The 23,668-nt window shown below is 37.4% G+C and overlaps 2 protein-coding genes and 1 long non-coding RNA gene across 3 annotated transcripts; 1 reads left to right on the top strand and 2 right to left on the bottom strand.

The window, feature by feature from the left end:
* Positions 1–4,195: 4,195 nt before the first annotated feature.
* Positions 4,196–5,675, top strand: TMM (Leucine-rich repeat (LRR) family protein). Its single transcript, XM_086242335.1, has one exon. It carries the CDS (start codon positions 4,295–4,297, stop codon positions 5,633–5,635), a length of 1,341 nt encoding a protein of 446 aa, XP_086098461.1. The 5' UTR covers positions 4,196–4,294; the 3' UTR covers positions 5,636–5,675.
* A 3,405-nt stretch (positions 5,676–9,080) lies between these two features.
* On the bottom strand, positions 9,081–15,942 carry LOC147287032 (cellulose synthase A catalytic subunit 1 [UDP-forming]-like). The gene is made up of 14 exons (XM_086239130.1): positions 15,730–15,942; positions 14,835–15,030; positions 14,555–14,736; positions 14,261–14,345; positions 13,989–14,175; positions 13,395–13,661; positions 12,963–13,308; positions 12,570–12,707; positions 12,358–12,483; positions 11,658–11,870; positions 11,291–11,555; positions 10,732–10,925; positions 10,247–10,597; positions 9,081–10,071 (listed from the first exon to the last, which is right to left on the bottom strand). The coding sequence occupies exons 1-14, from the start codon at positions 15,808–15,810 to the stop codon at positions 9,484–9,486; spliced, it is 3,219 nt and encodes a 1,072-aa protein (XP_086095256.1). The 5' UTR covers positions 15,811–15,942; the 3' UTR covers positions 9,081–9,483.
* Positions 15,943–19,447: 3,505 nt separating this feature from the next.
* Positions 19,448–21,152, bottom strand: LOC147287031 (uncharacterized). The gene is made up of 4 exons (XR_015121659.1): positions 20,953–21,152; positions 20,820–20,865; positions 20,295–20,366; positions 19,448–19,654 (listed from the first exon to the last, which is right to left on the bottom strand). It is a non-coding gene; the product is annotated as an uncharacterized LOC147287031 (long non-coding RNA).
* Positions 21,153–23,668: the final 2,516 nt, after the last annotated feature.

Below are 23,668 nucleotides of genomic sequence, written 5' to 3'. Positions count from 1 at the left end.
TATATTTTATGGAATACGTACTATTCCTGATTACCTGTAGTGAAATTTAAGTCCACATGTTGTTTTCTAATAAGCTATAACATAAGAGGACTCCCTAGTTTTATAATAACAAAACTGTAAGAAGTTTTCTTGATGCTTTTCTTTCTTTGGTGGGACATCTGCATATCTTTGCTTAAGCATCTCCATTATTGGATGCTGAAAACCTTGAGAAAGAAAAGCACCATGTTCCACACATAGTTTAGTGAATTTAACAATGACCATATTGTTGTAATCCCTACTTTTGTTTGGCTTGCTTTCTTCAAATTATTGATTTTCTAATATACAAAATCAATGGCTCACCATATAAATCTCTACATTTTATGTATGTCTAATGTTGTACATTATGCTTCATTTTCGTCATATATATAAATTAACCATGTATGGTAGCATGAAGTACATACTGAAATTATATGTACAAATACATATTTTGGGAATGTTTAAGTACATATTTCCTCTCGGCAATAAATAAAAAAAATTTAAATATTCCTTTTAAATAAAAGCGAAATGATGAAATCCTGGAGGCTGCTAATTAAAGTTCTTTAAGATTATGAATTTATGAAATGCTTAAGCATTGAACAAGGTTACAAAACACAAAGACTTGGATGATTTTTCCTTACTGTACACACAAGTCAACATGTATGACAAAAAAATCTTGCTGAAAGTGAGACTTTGGGGTCACCTCGATCCACTCTTCTCCCTTTCCATGGGCATCTATACTTTTTCCATTCTCAAATCTCAAGAATGGAATTGTATTCTACAGCCAATTGAGAAGATTGGCATCTATACTTTTACTTAATTAATTGGATTGCAGCAAGAAGATGCGATTATTTAATAATTAAACAATGGTAGCTAGTCTTATTTAATTATGGCACATGATCGATGATGATTGGCCTATATATAGTCATGTTTTGTTACTTTAGCCTATATAGTCATGGTGTATTTTGTTACATGTTGAATTTCATTAGCACATTTTGCTTTTTTTCTTTTTTTTTGTCAAAACACATTTTGCTATTTCACATGCTGGTTAGTTGTTGGACTGATGAAAGGCCGCTTTGGCTTTCAAATACTGTGTATTCTGATTTGACTGAATAATAAAACTCCAGCATTTTCCTAAAATAAAAATATCCAGCGAATTAGAAAAATATACATAGGACTTGTTATACGAATATACTTCTATAAGGAAATAATTAATCGGTGTTGTGCATTTTAAGAAATATCTTATATATCTATATATATAAATCAATAAAATCTTGACAAAAAAAAGTAAGAAAATGATTCATGAATTAGGGTTTGAGTATTAAGTTTTGGTTTATATATTGTGGTTCTTGTAAGGAAAGAATTTATAGGCTAATATACCCTTCCAAGCCTCTATGGATTAGTCTCATGAAAATTGATAACTCTTTGACCGTGGAAATTAAGTTGAGTACTGCACAATGAATAACAGTTCTTTGAATTTTTCTTTTTCTTTTTTATTTGCTGAATAACAGTTCGAATGACCTAATACCTATGACATTACTGCATTTGTATTTTTCTTTTTTTTTTCTCCAATTAAAATTTCTATTTATCTTTTTTTCAATCTGGAATTTGTATTTATCTTGGAGTTCAAAGAAGATTGTGTAGTGGGAATTCAATTTGGGACTTATTCAAAATTATTGAGAAAATTATCATTATATCAATATATAGTTTTTTTTTTGAGAATAAGGCAAATCATTGTATTAAAACAGCCGAAAAGGCAGAGAGAATACAAAATATGAGCCTAAAGGCTTACAAGAAAACAAAAACCCACAAAAGTGGAGCAGAAAAGCCCACAGAAATTCGAAGATCTCATAACATCGGCATCGAGCAGATACTATAGCCATCAAACGGAGCCAGAGAGGCACCGTAGGAATTAGCGAACTAGTCGCGTTTGGGTTCACGATCCTACCAACATCTCTAAGTCGAGGCTGACAATAGCGCAAAGTGGCGGATGTGGCAATAGTAACCGGTGGAAATATGACCGGTACCGGCGAAAATAGTGACTCCCTAACACCTTGTGATGAGCGCCAGAGAAAACCTGAAAGCATCAAAACACAAAACAAACCAAAACAAACAAAATCTGAAAAACTCTCACGAAGAGAGGTGGAAAAACTCTCACAAGGAGAGATGAAAACACTCTCACTTATTGGGATGAGAGTATCCCAAAGGACAAAAATAAAAACACAGAAAAAGGAAAAGAAAAACAAAAGAGAGAGGGGCGAGGGGAGGAGCAGTCTGTGAGAACACAAGGGCCGCCCCTCCCCCATGGAGAGGTTAAGGAGAGGAGAGAGTTTTTCTTTTGGGATGGCGGCTAGGGTTAGGAAAGTGCTTAGTTAGTATCAATATATAGTTAGTTGGTAATATTACAACTACACTTGGATACATAATCGATGATCGAGTACATTCAGACCGGAAAAAAAAAAATGATAAGTACATGACTATAGACGCTTAACTTTACAATTTCACTTGCTCATAAAATGTTTGTTTTTAATCTTTTTACAGTATATAACTATATATAGAACAAGTTGTAGTGGTTTAATCCGGCCTTTTAATCTTTTTAATGGTAGGGGGTAAGTCCGTAAGTAGATGGTTGTGTTCTACAACTTCTACTTCTACATCATAATGGCCCACTAATTGATTGGAGCTAGTAATTGTGGAAATGGGTTTGGGTCATTACATTAGTCCATTTTATGTTATAGCCCTCTTTTTCTATTCTAGCAGCTTGGCACACATGAAGCTCATGGACGTGCAACACTATTGCGATTTTATACATAAAAAACATGTATAAAAAATAGGGAATTATGTAGCAATCTTACCTTAATTTGTCCAAATATGGCCTAAGTTAACCCAAAATTGTTTAGAAAGTGGGTGGTTGAGCGACTAGTGGCCAACTCAGGTTTAATATCCAATTTCCAAAAACTCCATTTTTATTTGGTAACCCATATACGTACACACTAACACACACAACAGAGCACAAAAGCATGCTTTTGATAAAAGATGGGTATTCATTTTATTTTCTCCAATAATGTATACCCCATCAAATACTGCTCATTATTGGGGTCTAAATTATGTAATAACATGGTTTTAAATGAATAAATAAAAAAGTTCAGATGGTTTCTAAGAGAGAATGAACCCACAAACCAATAATATGCCTCATTTAAATTAATTTTTTTGTTAAATTCATCACATAAAATACTGAGACATCATTTAAAATCTCTAACACTGCTGATTTTTATTTGACCAGAATATCCTATGTTCTGCCGAAGTCTAACATACAAACATCACATTCACAAATGTTTCACATAATCCTCAAATAATAAAATAAGAAAACAAACAGACAAACCTTTATTCTCCCAAAGAATATATAGTTTAAGAATTAAAATGAATCCCCACTCACTCCCCCATCCCCATGTGTTTCTAATTCTGCTGCTTTGAAAAATTGATATTGAAAAGAAAAATGACAACTACTGAACCAAAAATAATTTGAAAGACAAAGCAAACAAGGCCAAAGAAGATGCCACAAGGGTGTGGACAGTGGATAAAAAGACTATGCCTTCTTTGCTCTCTGAAAATCCTGTCTCTGTTTCGTTCTCCCCTTTTCATCTTCTTTAGCAGTTCGATCAGCTTTAACTTTTCTCTCTCCCCTCCACTCTGCAACAAGCTAGAGAGAGAGAGAGAGAGAGAGAGAGAGAGAGAGTTCAGGAAGACCCAGAAGAAGAAAGAAGCTGAAGGAGCTCAAAAAACTAGTAGACGAAGAAAAAGGAGCTGATTTGGGTTAGTGGGTCATTTTCTGCCTGACTAAATTAGAAGCAGGTTCGTTTTTATTGGTGGGTTTGGCCATGGCTTTTTGCCCAATGTTTTGTATATATTTCTGGGATATCATCAAAAGATGGTATTAAATTCTGCTAGAACTTGTGGTTAGAAACTAGAAAGTGAATTGGAATTCAGTTACCATGAAATTAATTTACCAGGTTGATGAGCTGATCGAGTCAGTGTGTGTAAATCCCGTGAAGCTCATTAATGCTCAAAAAATTCCATGTACATTTATTTTCCACTCTCCCATTTCCCGTGAACCCATAAATATTCCATACACAAACCAACCTCCTTTTTTGTCACTTAATAATTACCTCACCCACCAACCCGACCCGGATCCCATTAACTCCGATCCGATTCAGCCTCATATATAATCAACAACAAACCCACAGCACTCAATCCCATAACTAGTCCTAGTTTTCTCAAAATGACACTCATTTCCTCAGCCCCCAAAATGTTTCTACCACCACTCTTTCTTCTATCTTTCATGCACTTTTGGCTGCTGGCCACCCCCTTCACAGTCATTATGTCGGATTCGGGCGTCCCGGGGGCCCTCGTGGATGGCCCGCAAACCGGGTTCTCCATGAACAAAAAGGGGATCCGAACCGACACCCAGGAGCAAGAAGCGGTGTACGACATCATGCGGGCCACCGGTAACGACTGGGCCACCGACATTCCCGACGTGTGCCGGGGCCGTTGGCATGGCATTGAGTGCATGCCCGACAAGGACAACGTGTACCACGTCGTCTCCCTCTCGTTCGGGGCCTTATCCGACGACACCGCCTTCCCGACCTGCGACCCAACCCGGTCCCATATTTCACCCTCCATCACAAAACTTGCTTATCTTCGAACCTTGTTTTTCTACCGTTGTTTTAGTTACAATCCTCAGCCAATCCCGACGTTTTTGGGGCAATTGGGTCCCACACTCCAAACTTTAGTGCTTAGAGAAAATGGGCATGTGGGTCCCATTCCTATTGAGTTGGGCAATCTCACCCGTTTAAGGGTTCTTGACCTCCACAAAAATAATCTCAACGGTTCAATTCCGGTATCATTGGGCCGGATCACCGGTCTAAGGTCGTTAGACTTGAGCAGCAATAGACTAAACGGTTCAATCCCCAATTTCACCTTCCCAATTTTGAGCATTTTTGACCTGAGCCAAAACCTTCTAGTGGGCTCAATCCCACCCACCATTGGAGCCTGCCATGCCCTAATCAAAATGGACTTGGGCCACAACCGACTCACCGGCCTGATACCCGACTCCATTTCCGGCCTAGGAAACCTCATGCTCATGGATTTGAGCTACAACCACCTCATGGGTCCAATTCCCATCTGGCTTAGAACCTTAATTTCCCTCCAAACTTTGATCCTCAAAGGAAACCCAATGGGCCCATCACCAGTTCCTAGTGATGGGTTTGATGGTATGAAGGGACTAATGACCCTAATTTTATCAAACATGAATTTGCATGGTCCTATACCTCCATCTCTAGGTCACTTGCCAAGCCTTCGTGTGCTTCATCTTGATGGTAACCACTTGAATGGTTCAATCCCAATTAGCTTTCGAGAGCTGAAAGGTCTTAGTGAATTGAGATTAAACGATAACGGGCTAATTGGGCCAATCCCGTTTGGGAGAGAAATGGTTTGGAGGATGAGAAGGAAGCTTAGGCTTTATAATAATTCTGGGCTTTGTTACAATGCCAATAGTGGGTTGGAAGACAATTTGGACTCTGGCATTGTTGGGCCATGTGACACACCAAAGCTCGGTCCATGAAGAATCAATGTGTATCATCATCTGGTACAGTTTAGAAATTTTCAGTTTGTGTTGAGCTCTAATTTTTTTGTAACATAAAATAGGCCATGTATTGTACAGTGTAATGTATACTACTTCTGGGTATCCCATAAATAAGTTTGATACTTTAGTTGGGAAATTAAGGAGCTACTTTATGACTGTTTAGTCTAAGAATTACACACCGTCTTTCTTTGTTGGAATAAATTTAATTAAATTTAAAATTCAAGGACGTCAATTGATTAATCAAAAAATATACATAACCCTTTTTATCAAAATCAATTAGTATGTCAGTAGCAAAATTCGATTCCCTTAAAACATGCATTATTGAGTATTGAGTAAAAGAGAAAGACAATGCCATCAGTGACACTACTACAAACTAGCAAACAAATTGAGAACAAATAATGCATACATGAAATCCAAGAATGGCAGCGCATCCTTCTAGAACTGTCACTCCAAGTACTACAAACCTTAATCATCAACTTGCATATTTCCATGTCTTATATATACAGCCAATTTCTCAAAAAGCTCCATTCAAAGGTTTGTCTTCTAGGACTCACCAAAACCACTGCCACTCTGGTCTGACATCAATCATTGGTGGGTCATGAATCATGATCTACTTAGTAAGATAATTGGATCATAATGTCATGGATAGGCTAGCAATCTCAACCGGTTGTTCTTATGTTAGATGATGAAATGGTCGTCACTCATTCACAACCCGTTAAGATAACGAGTCGTATCAGTGCCAACCCGCAAAACTCATTAGATCCGTTAAAAATAAAGGCATTTAAGTAATTTTATCACTTAACAAAAACAACTCACCTAAACACTTCGCAGCCGCTCCCTCTCTAGCTCTCTCTCACTGTGCTCTTTCTTTGCCAGTTACCACTTACTAGTAGTCTGCTTGGGCGCGTAGGGGTGGGTGCGAGAGGGGCTGGGGGAGTGCCGTGTGCGGGGGGTTGGGCTGGGGAGGGAGGATGCCGGATCGGGGGGGAGAAGGGGAATTGCCGGAAAGGGGGAAGGGGATAAGGGGGATCACTAGAGGGGGGAGGAGGCTGGATCTGGGGGAGGGAGTGATGAGTGATAAATTTTTATTATTTAAATTATTTCTAACGGGTAAAATGGATTGGGTAATGTATACCCGTTATTTTTCAGGTCGTGTTTGGGTTGAAATTTTTGCCACTCGTAGATTAACGTATCGGGTTCACCTGTTAACACTAACGGGTCATGTCGAGTTTTAATCCGAACCCTCAAAACACGACTCATTTGTCAAGTCTAATATTGAAGCATTCAACCCATAAATAATTAGTTGTGGTAAGAGAAGCTCGTGACATTATACATGGTATCATAAGACTTTACATGCCTAGTGTAAAATATACACTCAACATTTACTTTTTAGTATTATTTCATTCAACAAGAATGAAGTTTTTTAACCTCCGAAAATAAGTAATTTTCATTTTAAAACATTTCACCATAAAACCCGAAAGATTAAACCAACCATGTTTTTGTTGCATTTTTCCGTAAGTTTACATTCATGTCCATGCACAAAGATAGGCCTCAGAGTCGCCAAGCCTGACTCCCCCACATCAAAGTCCCCATCTCAAAATGATTTTATATAATTTTAGTTTAGCTATTATCTATTGGGTTCTGTTATTTTTTTAATTTTATTGATCAATTATTTATTGGTAGAATCTTTGGTTCTGTTACTAGCTTTAGCGCATACCATCTTATTCCAACCACTTTGGCCTATTCTATTACCTATTTGATGTTTCTTCTTTGCTTAGTTTTGTAATTTCCATCACAAAAAACAGTCGAGAAGGGCTTTCATTTTAAAATGAAGGCTTAATATGGACAATTAAAAAGTTAAAAAATCACTGCTTTCAACCATCTGGCACAAATAGAATGGTCAATATTGTGTAAACCAATAGCTAATAGTCCCCCAATAGTGTGCAAATTTCACATTTCTAAACCTAACATGCACTCTGCCAGAAGAAAACAAGAAAACAAAGCAAAAAAAATTTCCATATTGATATTCCAAAATGAGAATTCGAATTTGAAACTTTAGTTATAAAGATAAATACTTTTAATTACTAAAGTTATAAGTCCCAAAAAACTATATAAACAAATTGATTTGTTATATAAATTCTTTTTGCTACCAATATTAGGAGCCATGATCATAGGCCACCTTAGGCCCACAGGTGACTTTGTCTATGCACCATGTTGGTCATTAGTTCTGAGCTTATGGCCACATCTTTTTGGGTAGCAAGAAAAGAAAAAAGATAGGATTATGAATTATGGGTATTTTGAAAATATTGATGGTTGGGTAAAAGATGAATGGGGTAGAACCGTAGAAGGATAAGATGACTATAGCATCCTCTTCCTTACATAGAGCTACTTTCTCTCCCATTCCTAATGAAAATGAGATTATCCAAATATCTCATATAACTTGGTAAATTTCACTAGCTAGCTAATAGCTAACTAGGCCCATTTATTGTGTTTTTAATAGTCAATTCCTTGTATATGAATTATAGTCTTTTTCAATTAGTGGATATGAAGTCATAATCCTTACAATGACTATATTAAAGCAATTAATACCACATTTATGCAAGAGGCTCTATAAGGTGTCAAACTAATAGGCACCATAGTGTCATGTCTATATCATTTGGGAAATTATGGTTACAGGTGACACACCTACTATATATTAAACATTTTAGTACTGTGGGAGTGGGACATTACCATTTGAAAATTATTTTAAGTTTTTAAAATTATTTTTTATTAATTTTTTGTACACTTGGCAAGCAAGGTAATGTCCCACTCCCACAGTACTAAAATGTCCCACTCCCATGAAAAACAAAGGCCGATAGTAGAAGGTGTTCTCCTTATCCTTATGTAAATGACTAAATGTCATGTATCTACTCTTATTTTCCGCTGAAATTTCTACACACCCTAAAGTTATTTTTCTGAACAAAATTTGGTAAACAATCTATTAAGTGAACCATAAAATGTTATAAAAGACATGTTTTTTTTTTCAATATTTGCAAGGCTTAAAGTTTAATGTTTAGTCTCTAGATTATAGAACTTCATCCCCCAAGCTTAAATCAAAAGCATTAAACTTTTATAAATTTTGAATTTTTATGAATTTGAAACAGTTACAATTGTATAGTAAACAAATTTGTGACCTAATTCAAAATGTCTTGCTCTAGGTTAGTACATAAATTTTTTTAAAAATAATGTCTTGCTACTTTACTGAAAGTCAATATTTCATGCACATTGAATCTCATATTATTTCGGTCAAAGAAAATATAATTATTTTTCTAAAAAATAAAATTCAGTTTAAAAAACAAACCAGATTGTCAGCCACTAAAAGATTTTACAGATTTTATAGAAATTGTGTTGAATGAATAATAACAGTGATATAATTCATATAGGCTTGTCAGGTGAAAAGAATCTTGTATTCAATTGTAGTTCCATCATGAGAACCCATAATAAGATTACATAGAACAAAACATACTCTGTCCTATCAGAGACCAAGTACTGCAATAAATAAATAAATAGCTCCTATATCCTCTCTTGACAACCATGACAATACTGCACAACAATGACTCAGATCAAAGTTCAAGAAACCGGTATTTCAGTATGGACTAATAATAAACACTTGTCAAAGGGACAACAAAAAAGATACACAAAGGGTTCTCAATTTTTCACCCACCAGACTCCGTTTTGGCCATGGAGACCGCCCATAGAAGTTCTGCAGACGACTTGATTTCTTGTTATATACACACACAGGTGGAGAAAGATGGTGTTTCCATGAAAAGATTATCTTCGAAATTGAACTAACAATTGATGCCACATTGACCTTTTGATGCAGCTTTTGTGGCGTCAGATGTGAAGGGGTCGATGCGCACCCATAGCAAGGAAAATATTGAAGCAAGGAGAATAGACCACACGATGACAATTGTGGGGGTACGATTTTGTCGACCCAATAGACCCTTCAGGAATGGATACAGATGTGCAATGACCCAAATGGCGAAAAACAGTTTGCCGAAGAGTGGACCCCAAGACTGGTATCCACTGTTTACGGCATATGAAACACCAGCCACAATACCTATCAAGTTCACAATAAGAACTGTGGTTGGAGGGATGAGAAGTGCTGTCCATTTGAACACATAAAGCTCTGCAAAATCCCCATCCTCGTCGGATGCCTTTGATGTGACAGTGAAGTTGGTATCAATCCCTGCAAGAACTTTTAGGAGACCTTGGAAGACAGCAAACAGATGAGCGGATGTGCCACCAATGACCCAGAACTGTTCGTTCCTCCACCAGTCATCAATGCTGACTCCACTCCACCTCAGCTCAAGAATTCCAGTTGTGAAAATGGAAACAAAGAGGAGGATAAACCACATGCTAGCAAAGTTGCTTATCTGCATAAACATTCAACAGACTCATTGGATGTAAAAATCTAGAGTGTCAAAAGACTAAAATTGAAGGGGAAAAGGTCTCATGGACAGCACATTTTTGGTGCACTTCAAAGAATCATTTAATATATACTTTTTTGTTTCTTTTTTTGAGTAAGATTGACACAGAACTAGTACTTACCTCAGGAATGATGAACTTCCCTGTGAGAAGGCAAAACGCAGGAAGCAAACAGTATGCAATCAGAGGTATAGATGTGAGGGGGTAAACAATGGTGTTGATGTATGCAATTCTCTCCAGAAGCCTCAACCTCCCATTGTAGCCATACCATATGGGGCAATGCCTGCTGAGCAAAATTTCAATCGACCCCAGGGCCCACCGAAGCACCTGGTTCAAACGATCAGAAAGATTGATAGGAGCAGACCCCTTAAATGCTGGGCGGGGAGGCATGCAATAGATTGATATCCAACCACGGGCATGCATCTTAAACCCGGTTAAAATATCTTCGGTCACAGAACCATAGATCCATCCAATCTGGTGACAAAAGAAGAAAATGTTCAATTACTGTGAAACAAAAATCACGTCCATCTAATAGGTGTAGATCAATGCTAAATATTTTATTTAGAGGAATGAGAGCTGCTAGATGCTAAATTGCTATACTAACTTACCTCTTTTCCCCATTCTGTCTTGTCTTCATATCCACAACTAATAACATGTATGGCTTCCTTCAAAAGAGTTGCAGGATTGGTTGTAGGCGGAATGCCTCCTTGTTCCATGAAGGTGGCTGCAATAAAAACTGGAGATTGACCAAAGCGCTTCTCTAAGCTCTTCTGAGACATAAGGGACCTCTCCTCATCATAACCTACAGAATATGAACAATCTAGTTAACAATGCACAGCAGGGATGCAGTAAAAACATCATTTCGATTTCGCTGTCAAATTGGTCAATATCAAATCTCAAATTAATAATTTATTTTTAAAAAGTTTTATCAAACAAATGGAATTGTTTACGAGGCTGACATTGGATCCAGAAAAAAAAAAAAAAAAAAAAAAAAAAAAAAAAAAAAAAAACAGAAATCTTTAAAAAAAAAAAATAGATGTTAGAAGTTTCTTGAATGCATGCAATAGACCCACCCTAATTCATAGATAAAGCAGAACATCAATATAAGTTGTAAGATGTTTGGAGGGAAAAACTTAAAAATTAAATATGTTAATAACAATAAACAACCTTCAACACCCTCCTCAATGTCTTCCATATTGAAAATGGGAATGGTGGATTCAGTTCTTTTAACTGCCCTCTTCTTGTCAATATACTTTTTATTGCTATGCTTTCCCTTCTTTCTTGAACCACAACAACTCTTGACGATAATGTTTGGTTGTAAATCTTCCTCGGTCAAAACTGGATCATACCCATATAGAGCTTGCCTGTTGAAACAGCAACCAGTTCCCACATAGACTGGACCCTGGATGCCATCCAGCCCTTTCAAGTTGATCTGCAAATAAAACGAAATAAGAACGAATTTTACTAGCCTAAGCACAAAATGTCGCATTGAGTGATATTTGTAATTGGTAATCATAAACCAAGTAGCACTTACATCGAAGAAGACAATGTTGCGATTGGCATATCGATCGTGCAAATCAATGCCATCAAAACGTTGTGGGAACTGTACATAGCAGGTCTTCTTCCCATAAGCTGGGTCCATCATGAAACACATGGCTTCCTTAAGAGCTTTACTGTTATTGAAGTAGTGATCACAATCGACATTCAAAAGATATGCACCATTTGTCAAGACAGCTGAAACTCGAATCTACATGGCACAAGGTGAAACAAGTTAGAATCAAAATGGCTTTGGCAGAGACTGCAAATCATCAGGGAACTGATCTTATCTAACAAAACCTTGTTTAAGAGATGTTGACTTTTTATTACCATAAAATAAGTATTTACCAACAATTTATTTCACCAAGCCAAAAAATGTCAGTAACCCTCCAACAATGTAGTTGGTCAAGGAAATATTGAGGACCCTAATTGGTCAAGGAACTACTGAGGATCCTAATTGGACAAGGAAATATTAAGAAGGGTCCTACCAGAGTGGTCTTAAAAAATGCTAGTGGTGTACATAGACCCCACATTTTTGCATTAATACTAGTGTATATCATCCAAAAATGGATGATTTTGAGCTGTTATCCAGCTTTAACAGAAATAATCCAGTAATCAAAATACAGTTCCAATTAAGTTGAACCACTGGCTACCCAGAAATAAAAATTAATCTAAAACAATTTCAGAGGATAACAAACCAATGCATTCATTGCTCCAGCTTTCTTGTGATGCTGGAAGCCAGGTCGCTTCTCACGAGAAACATAAACAAGTCGAGGCAGTTCATTTCCATCAGTATCAAGGCCCCCACTGTGGCCTAAGAAGACCTGTTTTTCCACATATAGAAAATTAAAATTATTATAAGAGCAAGAAGAGGCAGAAACCTAAATACACTGGATGAAAATGTGAGTACCTGGATCATTCCCGGATGATCCCTGGAATTGTTCCCAGGCCATGGAGTCCCATCCTGCATTGTCCAACCTTCTTCAGGCATTTTCTGTGCCTTGGCAACTAGGGCATTGATCCGTACCTTGAATTCTTCATACTCTCTCTGTGGGGGCAAAAAAAAAATGCATTTTTTACTCAACTTGTAGTGCTAAGCACATATGAAGTTACCACAATCTGCTCTCCAAACATCCTTTGAACTCTCACAGATAATCAAATACTATGACCTATAAACCTCTCAAGAGATTTCAATTCAAAAGCAGGTAACACATGCAGAGAATTGAAATGAGCACATAAGAGATAATCATGAATAAATTTTTTGAAAAACCCATGCAACATATTGAACTTGCATATCACTCACCTTCATTGCTCTACGCTCTTTTACAAAAGAAGGCTGTATCTTGTCTTTTAAGTAATCAATCTTTTGGGCAAAATAAAATTCAGGGGCCCTAGGTTCAATGTTGTGTTTCTTGCAAAAGGGCACCCACTTCCGAGCAAACTCCGCAGTTTCAGAAAGGGATTCAAATGTGAGCATTGCTGACCCATCATCTGATACATAGCAAGAGACTTTGTCCACAGGGTAGTCCACAGAAAGTATGGACAAAACAGTGTTAGCCGTAACCAAAGGAGGCTCTTTCATGGGATCCACTGTACTGACAAACACATCTACAGGAGCTAACTGTGATGGTTCCCCTTCACGATCATACCTGCATGGTGACAACTATGGTTATCCACGTAATCTTAAAAATGATATGAAACTATTTTTAATAACCACCACATCAAGTTGACCAACCTCAGTGCAAGCCTGTCAAGATAGGTCTCACGATTAATGGGAGACCATTTTGGAAACTGATCCAGAAGCCAGGATAAAGCAAACCAAATCTCACAGATAACTGATGTTAACCATAATGGGTATGCATCTTTCACTGGGTGAGTTGCTCGGTATTGCAAAAAGAAACACAGAATAATAAGCCGGAGTATGATCACAACACGATAAGGTGTCAGCTGAGATGAAGAAAGAGGCACCACGCAACTCATGGGTTGTCGAGCATCATCAGCCCTGAGACAAACAAAAAATAAGAACGATAAACTGTCATCTTCATGGAAAAATTGCACTATATTGACACTTGACTGTTGTAGACACTTTTCATTTCCATTCTTTATAATGTGAAGGAAAAAATGCATGCTCCAACACTGGATCATTGCACATAAATTTAGAAAGATGATTTAATAATATAACAGAAAACATTCTGAGATCCCAAGGATAATTTTCTGTATGCAAGCTAATACAGTACACCAATTTCAAAAGTCATCCAAACCAATAAACTCAGCATTCATAACCATTTAAATGAGCAAGCAAAATAAAGACTTTACTCAGGATGCTCACATTTGGAGTTCTTCTCCATTTGAACCAGTGCCTTCCATGTCCCCCTTTCCTTCAGTGTATCTACTAGTCATCTGCATCATATTTTTGTCCTGTTTGAGTTTCCAGCCTTCAACCCTTTCTTTCCAGTCAACATTTCCTAGCCCATAAGAATTCAAGTCCTTTGACGGATCCACTATTCTGACTGGAACTGTAACAATAAACAGCATAATCAAATGAAATTCAAACAAGTCAATTGTCAGAAGACTTTCTGTATCAATGTAATTAAGTTGTACCTGGCTGCCGCGGATCCAAAGGACCTGATGTAGTTCGCACAGATTGGTTGTCAGGTGTGGCACAGGGAATCTCACCAGACACTACCTGAAGGGGTTAAGAGCATTTTAGTTTAAAGGTAATATTTAACAAAATGCATATACCACTCATATAATACTTGCAAAGGAAGAGCTCAAGAACCAAAAAAAAAAAAAAACTCTCATCACTATGAAAATGAGAAGCTTTATGAATTAAATAAAGAATCATATTTAATGATAAATGAGTGATATTAAGAAGCCCAATTACTAATTGACTACCGACTGCCCATTGGTGAGAAGGGGAATTGGCTGTTGAGATTCATGTCTAGCGGAGGATGAGAGGTCAGCATCTTCTCCTTGCCACTGGCGTCTGGCATTGCTATTTCCTTGTGCATAATTGAACTCATTCTCCAGATCATCAACGTCATCCTCATCATCATCTCCGTCCACCCGGGGACTCCCTAAAGTAAATCAGTCTTGTTAACTTCATTGCAAAAATTGGCTACAAGCGAAGATAATGGAATTCAATTCAATAAAAATAATGAAAAAACAAGCTAACCTTTGTGCCTTTTGTATCTAGTCTTGCACTGTGGGCAAGCCTGGTTGCCATCTTTCCGCTCATACTCATAACAAGGCCGACAAACAGGGAAGGCACACTCATTGCAGGCAACAAAGACATCGCCAGTGGCTGTAAGTCCAACAGTATCACCACAGATCTGACATATCTGGCCGTTCAGATTCTTCAGGGGTTTGGGCTGCATTACCCAATGACAATGGTCAGAGAACAGTAAAAGTATGAACATCTCTCGGCTCAGTAAGTTCAAAGAACAAATCTCAGACATGCGTTATGTGTGAGTGAGTGAGTGAGTGAGTGAGTAAGTGAGTGAGTGAGTGAGTGAGTAAGTGAGTGAGTAAATGAGAACAAATAAGAAATAAGCTAAAATTTCGTGAGAGGAGTTTTGTTAAGTGGGTTTGAGCTGAAGTCAACTGAGATGTCCAAGAATAACTTAAATCCCCATTAGACTGAACTATCAAGATCTTAGATTCACTGTACACAGATAAAAGAACCATCAAACTGGAAAACAACCCTTGAAAAACTAATAAAAATTTAATTGGGTTGTCAAGAAGTGTCCCCAAATTCAATATACACATTGATCTGAGAGAAATTACACTTACCATTCCATTCCATAATTATTAAAAAGGAAAAGAAAATCAACAAGATCAGAGCTTTAACAAATCCAAACTTTACTGGAAAAAAATATATACATTTCGGACTGAAGATGCAAACCATGCTCAATTTCCAATCCCAACAACTACCCATTTCCGATTCAGTGAAAAAAATCACAAAATTTACTCAAAACTCAGATCCACACAGTACAGGAAAAAAATCCCAAATTAAAAAAACAAACAGCAACACAAGAAAACATCGAAATGGGCATTCTGGAATGACTCACCGCGCTATCGGAATCGTGGCGAATCCGAACGAGCTCGTTGCGGTTGTAAGAGCCAGCCACCAGTCCAGCATTGGCTTCCATGACTAGTTGCCAATTGCTTAGATTAGCTTCCTCGAATTGTGGTGTCAATGTTTATGGAATATCAGAAAGTAGATCTGTCGGCAAAGGCTCTGAACTCTTCGCCCATTCACCACGACATTTCTGATCTCTCACTACTCATTAGTCATTACAGCTCTCGCTTTGCTTGTCTTTTTATTACTATATTTTCTGTGAATTAATTATTTTTATATTTCTTTTTACCGGGTGAACCGGTTGCCCCTTTCCCAACTCAGCTCGCGCTTTTAGTTGTTACACAATCAGTGATAGCTTGTAGGCGCATCTCTACTCCTTTTGTCTTTTGTAACTAGTGTTGTGTTTTTTCTATTTTATTTTATTTTTTTGTTTTTTACTTGTTTTTTTGTCAAGGTTTTTATTTAATTTTTGGTTAGAGATCATTGTTAAAGGAAAGTAATAAATCTAGATAATATTTTTAGTAATATTCTCTTTAGGTACGCACTACTATACTTGATAAATTTATCTTATTAAATTTTCTCTACTCATGTGATGGTGCTTCTATACATCATTTTGAAGTAAATTTTTGGTATAATCGTAACATCATCAAGTAGTATTATTAATATATTTATATTACAACACATGTATTATTAATCTTGTCGTAGTTTTACGGTCAAATTTAAAAAAATATATATTATTTTAAGAGTAAATTTGGTGATCATAATATTATTATGTTATGTTGACTCATATCTAATATGTTTTACTATCAATTTCAATTTGGATCGCACACATTCAACAAATAACTTGCCAAATTATTTGGTAATTGGTAAAATAACAATTATGATATTTTTCTATTTCTCAATTTGCAATATTTATGTCAACATCTAAATTCAATATTTTAATTAGGTCACATTTACCTTCAATTAAATCCTACTAAATCCTCATAATTACTTTGATTATAGTGCTACAAAAACTTTGATGACAATTTGTTTTTTTAAGTTACATGGTTATAGCATATAGATATGTTAAAATGTGATGACATGCATGTATCCTATGAGAGAAATTGTAAGAAAATAGTCATCTTTGATGATGCTAAAAGCATGAAAAATCCCAAGTCATAATCTCAATGCAATTATGGACCATCCCATTATATAAGTACCTCCATTATGGTTTTTAATAGTAGTTGTCACCAAAGTTTTCAGAGTATTAGATATTTAGATGTCATAATTTGAGCCACTATAAAAATCTGTGATTAGTTTTAGTGATTATAACATCACTCTCATCTAACAACCACAATAATACAATATATAATAACAACCATGCAGTTGTTATGAGTTCAATAAGATATCAGAACTCAATTGAGCTTTCATTGTTGACTTGAGACCCGTTGTCTGCAATCATATTTGGACACGTGTAGGTTACCGGTTGAGGTGTCTCTATCAAGTAGAACAATGGTTGTATATTTTTATGTTTTAATTTTGTGATTTATTGTAGGGGTGGGCATAATAACCAACACACCGAAACACCGAACCAAACCAACCGAATAAAAACCGAAAATACTCCAAGTTGACCAAAAAAGTCAACACCATAAAAAAAAAACCGAACCAAACCATATATGGACGGTTCCGATTCTGGTTTCATACTCACTTTGCCCGAACCGCACCGTATAATTTTTAAAAAATATAATTATATATTTTTATGCACATTTTATACATTTTTTTAGACCCTAAAATATATTTTATATAACCTTATGAGTTTAATATTCTATATATATAATAATGTTTTAGTATATAATTTTAGTTATATCTTATATAATAAAATTAGTATATTATATTTCTATATACTCTATAGTCTATAGTCTATATAATAATGTTTTATGTATATAGAGTTATATATAAACTTAGTATATAATTATATAGTTAGTAACTTAGTATAGTTAGTTATATATAACTATATAGTTAGTAACTTAGTATATAATTGTATACATACTACAGTAGTTATATATAACTATATAAGTAATATATAGTTATAGTACTATACTAGTATATACTATAGTAGTATATAGTTATATATATATTATACTCATTACTCTATAGTAGTTATATATAATTTTATATATAGTTATAATTTATAACTTAAGCATGTTGTATTTATTTTAAAATTTTAAGTACTAAGTAAGTTAAGTAAAGTTCAAAGTTGTATTTGTATTTATTTAATTGATAGAATGATAATTCAAAAGGACCTGGATCCTCTACCAGGGTAATTGGTACCAGACTGTACCAGGCTTTTAATATTGACCCTTCAATTTCTATTGAAAAGATCTAAGGATTAAAATTGTGTCATGTGTTTAATAAACCATTTTATTTTTTCACCATCAATTTTAATGATTTATTCAAAAAAAAAATTAATAATAAATAAACTTCAGCTTTGATACCCTCTTTCCCCCAACGTCTTTCACCTTCCCCCACCGTCTTCACCTTCCTTCCGTGTGCCATGGCCGCCACTCTCTCATCTTTCGTCTACAACCCTTAATTTCTTTCTTGTTCTTACCTCCTGGGCATTCACCCTCTTTCCATGGTTAAGAACTTAAGATTGGCCATGGCTGCCATTGCTCCAACCCATTCCCTCCCTATTATCTGGCTTACCCAATGATTGATTTCAAAACCAGAGACCCAGCACAAAACTATTTCAGCCAAACGCAAAGGTTCTTGCACCAATGATTGTCGTCACAAAAACCCACTTCATGTTTTGGAATCAAAATCCGTTCATCCTTTTGCTTTCTCGATCTACAATAAAATTTTATAAACAATAAAAGAATTATACATAGTTGATTTTATACTCTCTGAATAACCCGAAAAGAAGGAAATTGAGAGTTGTGGATGACGGGATATGAGATAGTGGGTTGGAGTAGTGGCGGCCATGGCAGATCTGCGGGAATGGGGGGTCATCAGAGCTGAAGTTTATTTATTATCATTTTTTTCTTTTGAGAACTGATTAAAATTGATGGTGAAAAAATAAAATGGTTTATTATACACATGACAGAACCTTAACCATTAGATCTTTTTAATAGAGATCTAAGGGTTAATATTAAAAGCCTGGTACAGTCTGGTACCAATTAAGGTGGTAGAGGATCCAGGTCCAATTCAAAAACCCAATTGTGTGACCAAAAAATTCAAAAACCAAATGTGAGTACCAACAAAATAATTGGGCTTAGGCCTAAACTTTTGGGCCCAAAATCATGCACGTTGCACCGAACCAAACCGTCCTTGCAATTGTTTGGTTTGGTTTGGTTTTTCTTCATTTTGTCCGGTTCACAACACCAAATCACATCGTTAAAATACTTCTAGCGCGGTTTGGTTAAGGATGATGTGACGCCCCGAAACTGGGAACACCACAGCGGCACCCGTCTTAAAGATCCTGAGACTATAATACCCCTTACCCCGAGTATTATATTCCCAAGCTCTCTAAAACGAGTTAAGCCCTTTTTATTGAAGAACCCGGGTTGGATCAGAGTAGTAAAAATACAGCGAAAGAAATTACTGAAAATACCTCATATTATAAATAACAGTAAAGAGTACCAACCCGTGAGGGTTATGTGTTTCAAATACACTAACCCTAATGCTACAAAATAAAACAGTAGATAAACAGATATGTCAGGATAGTCCAACCCACGCCAGAGTAATTCAGTCTTCAACAAAGTGGTGCAACAAATTGGACTCATGGATAGCCATTGGGATATGCCACCTACGAGGATGAAAGAGAAACACCACCACAGATCCAAAGAAAGGATCTAAACTAGATAGCAAGACTGAAACTGACAAGCTGCAAGTGCCACACCCACGACCTCAATCTTGGTCTCCAACAACTGGATTATCTGCACTCACAAGAGTACAGTAGGGGGTAAGCGTCACATACGTTCATCGCTTCCCCTCGAGGGAAAATCCTGGTTAGGTTTGAAAGCAATACTCGAAGATATAGGATTTCAAGGAAAACAGTTTAAAAGCAATGCACACCCAAAAACAGGGTATCAATATCAATAATATTGTAACCAAAGCCAGTAATGATAAAGATAATTATGCCAATAATCAGTGAGTAAAGCCTTTGCATGCTCATACATCTTTTTCAGTGAAAATCCTTCCTGTCACGTGACATAGTTCAGAAACATACCTGCGACCGATCACATACAGGCCAACCACCAGTATCGGAAATTCAACCACCACCTCGATACTGTGGTGAGAGTATCCATTTACCTGGTAATACCACATTGGTTAGCCTCCCCAGAAGGACATTCGACTAACCAGTCCGTACTTACCCCTCCAGAGGTTTAGGGGATCGAAACCCAAGGTCACAACACGTGCCCGTTACTCTCAGGTCGTCCAAGGTATCACACAGAAAATCACACAAATATGCCATACAAAAATCATGCACATTCTCTGTGAAAGGCATTTTCATATACATATAGTACGAAAATAGGCAGGAAATCCAATAACCGGGATATGAAACTTTCCCCCTACCTGTTTTACCAAAGTGTGTCCCTTGCCTGATCCCTTTCCTGTGTCTGGGTCCCACTTGTACCTGTTGGGAAACTGGAGATCCGAATCCGACGACAGCTATTAGGAACGTACTAAACGTACTCTCGGCCTTGTCTATTAAGACCAGGTAAAATTTAGAGGTTTGGCACTAGCGTAACTTGCTAGGCTTCTCTAAATTCTTGATCCGGCATGACCCTGCTCCCCGAGGCAGACAGTCATGTCAGACCGTGTGGTTTCTAAGTTTATTTTAATTTATTGTCGAGGAGGTTGATCAGATATGAACCTTACAACGTGACCAGGTCAGTGCATGGGGAAACTGAGGGAGCTCTGGCTCAGTACCCAACGCTTGTATGCTCATGGACTGACCTTAGTCATCACGTTATTTGGTTACCACTGATATGGCCTCAATATTTATTAAGTTCATTTAATAACAACAGTTAAACGGTATTTCGTCTATAACCACCACTTAAACAACAGCAAATCAAATAAGCTGGGTTAAGGGTATACCTGTTGAAGACTTCCCACGAGCAGAGTCTCGGTACTACTAGACTTGCTAAATAATAAGATTAAAATAGCCTAATTAACAAGAGATTTATTTAACAAAATTTTAGCAGAAATTCGACAGGGATCAAGAAATTACCTATGGAGCTCAGAAATGATTTTTTTTAAAACTTCACCAAAACATAGCCTTCACACTACTAGAATTGAAGAGCTCGTCGCCACGATCGCGTAGGCGAAATCGGATCGTCGATCGGAGCTCCAGAACTCAAGATAAACTCAAAACAAGATTGAAGAAGAGAGAGAAAGGAGGAGAGAGGAGAGAGAAGCTCTCTCTTGGGAAGCGTGCGGCTGAATTTGTGAGGATCAGCTGGGGTTCACGCCACTATTTATAGGGTGAGTGAGTGAGTCAACTCGGTTGACTCATCCGAGTTGACTGGGTTGACTCAAGTCAACCGTCATAACTTTGACTAATGAGAAATTGACACGTGGCGAAGGCTTTGACACTTGGCTGCACATGCAGCCATCAGATCTTGCTGCCATGCATCGTTAGACGCTCCAGATCGTGCCACGTGGCGCGATCTGGTGTTTTTCCTATTTTATTTTCTTTTTCCTATTTTTCTCAACTTCAAAAATTAATTAAAAATAGCTCGGGACTCGGAAAAATACCCCGAAAAATACTACGGACTCGTATCGACTAGTACTAATTAACTATGAGGTCAAATTACCAATTTTCCCTTTAGAAAAATTTCGAAAATTTCAAGCTCCACAAACTAAGATAAAATGCTTTTAAAAATGAAATTTTGGGAAATTCATAAAATAATCTCCCGGACTCGGAATAATACGAGACTTGCTCCGTTGGGTTCGTGAGTAAAAGTACCACCTTCTAAAGGTCTAACTTGGGTCAAAACTCTAGTCAAAGTTGGTCAAACAATTAAAGCTTAAGGTGAAAAATACGATTTTCCGCCAAACAAATTTCTAGAAAAATTCTAGAAATTAAAGAAAAATTCCAAAATAAATTTGGAAAATTTTGGGTCTCACATCCTCCCCTACTTAGAAAAAATCTCGTCCTCGAGATTACCTGAGTTCACTGAAGAGATGCGGGTATCTCTTCCTCATGTCGGATTCCAGTTCCCATGTCGCTTCCTCGACTCCATGGCGCTGCCACTGAACTTTTACAAGTGGTACCTTCCTATTCCTGAGTTGTTTCGTCTCGTAAGCTAAAATAGAAACAGGTCCTTCCACATAAGACACGTTTGGTTCGAGCGGTAAACCAATCCAAGGCATCACTTGAGGGATGTCAGGCACACTCTTTTTCAACTGGGACACATGGAATACGTTATGTATGTATGCTAACTGAGGCGGCAACTCCAACCTGTAAGCAACTTTCCCGACACGTTCCAAAACCTTGAACGGTCCAATATACCTGGGTGCCAACTTGCCTCGCATACCAAACCGAAATGTACCCTTCAAAGGACTAACTTTTAGAAACACCAAGTCCTCAACTTGAAATTCCAAAGGCTTCCTCCTTCGATCAGCGTACGATTTCTGCCTACTCTGGGCGGTTTCTAGTCGTTTCTTGACTATCTTGACCTTTTCGGTCGTTTCTTTAATCACTTCAGGACCTAGAACAACTCGGTCCTCAACATCGGCCCAACAGAGTGGCGAACGACATGGCCTTCCGTAAAGTGCTTCGTACGGTGCCATCTTGAGACTGCTTTGATAACTATTGTTATACACGAACTCGGCGAGCGGTAAGTACTCACTCCACTTACCTCTGAAATCTAGAACACAGGCTCGCAACATATCTTCCAGTATCTGAATAACTCTTTCAGATTGCCCATCCGTCTGCGGATGATAGGCACTGCTAAGATTCAACTGAGTGCCTAATTCAGATTGTAACTTCCGCCATAATCGAGACGTAAATCGGGGATCTCGATCGGAAACAATCGTCTTCGGGATACCATGCAATCGAACAATCCATTCGATATAGAGATCAGCAAAATAATCAACAGGTGAGTTCATCTTGACCGGCAAGAAATGAGCTGACTTCGTGAGTCTGTCCACGATAACCCAAATACCATTGTGCCCTTTTGTATTTCTCGGCAGATCTGTGATGAAATCCATAGTAACACAATCCCACTTCCACTCTGGAGTAGGTAACGGTTGCAACAATCCAGACGGCTTCTGGTGTTCGGCTTTCACTTGTTGGCAGGTCACACAGTGATTAACAAAATCAGCCACGTCTCTTTTCATACCTTTCCACCAGTATCTTCGTTTCAAATCTTGATACATTTTCGTTCCTCCAGGGTGCATAGCAAAACTGGTAGAATGAGCTTCGTTCAGAATCCGTTGTCTTGTTTCTTTCCTGTTTGGCACAACTATTCGGCCTCTGTATCTCAAACTTCCATCAGAATGTACCTTCCATTCCCCAGGTGCATCTCCTGAGTATACCTCTTTCTTTTTCTGTTGTATCTCTAGATCCTCTTCTTGTTCTTGAACTAATTCTTGCTCCAATTGGGGCTCAATCTGCATACTTGCAATCCTTCCATCATGGCGTACGTTGACTTTGTACTGATCCAAAGTCTGTAGGATCTCCCGTTCAGCCATCAATAAACTGGCTAGAGTGTTTTTCTTCCTGCTCAGTGCATCAGCTACTTTGTTGGCTTTTCCTGGATGATACTGTAATTCAAAATCATAATCTTTAAGATACTCCATCCAGCGTCGTTGTCGCAAATTCAGATCTCTCTGAGTGAATATATGCTTGAGGCTCTTGTGATCTGAGAAAACAGTGAATCGGCCTCCATACAAGTAGCATCTCCAGATTTTTAGAGCGTGTACAACAGCGGCTAACTCCA

This window comes from Dryas octopetala, chromosome 4, assembly GCF_963921425.1.
Source record: "Dryas octopetala chromosome 4, drDryOcto1.1, whole genome shotgun sequence".
Lineage (NCBI taxonomy): Eukaryota > Viridiplantae > Streptophyta > Magnoliopsida > Rosales > Rosaceae > Dryas > Dryas octopetala.
The sequence above is the reverse complement of the archived record's forward strand: the minus strand, read 5'-3'. Positions and strand labels throughout refer to the sequence as shown.

Coding starts and splice junctions, on each gene's coding strand:
- LOC147287032 (XM_086239130.1), bottom strand. CDS start 15,810: ATGGAAGCCAATGCTGGACTGGTGGCTGGCTCTTACAACCGCAACGAG. Junction 14,346..14,554: donor TTCTCACCAATGGGCAGTCG/GTAGTCAATTAG, acceptor TAACCCCTTCAG/GTAGTGTCTGGTGAGATTCC. Junction 11,556..11,657: donor GCAACATTGTCTTCTTCGAT/GTAAGTGCTACT, acceptor TTTTATTTGCAG/ATCAACTTGAAAGGGCTGGA.
- TMM (XM_086242335.1), top strand. CDS start 4,295: ATGACACTCATTTCCTCAGCCCCCAAAATGTTTCTACCACCACTCTTT.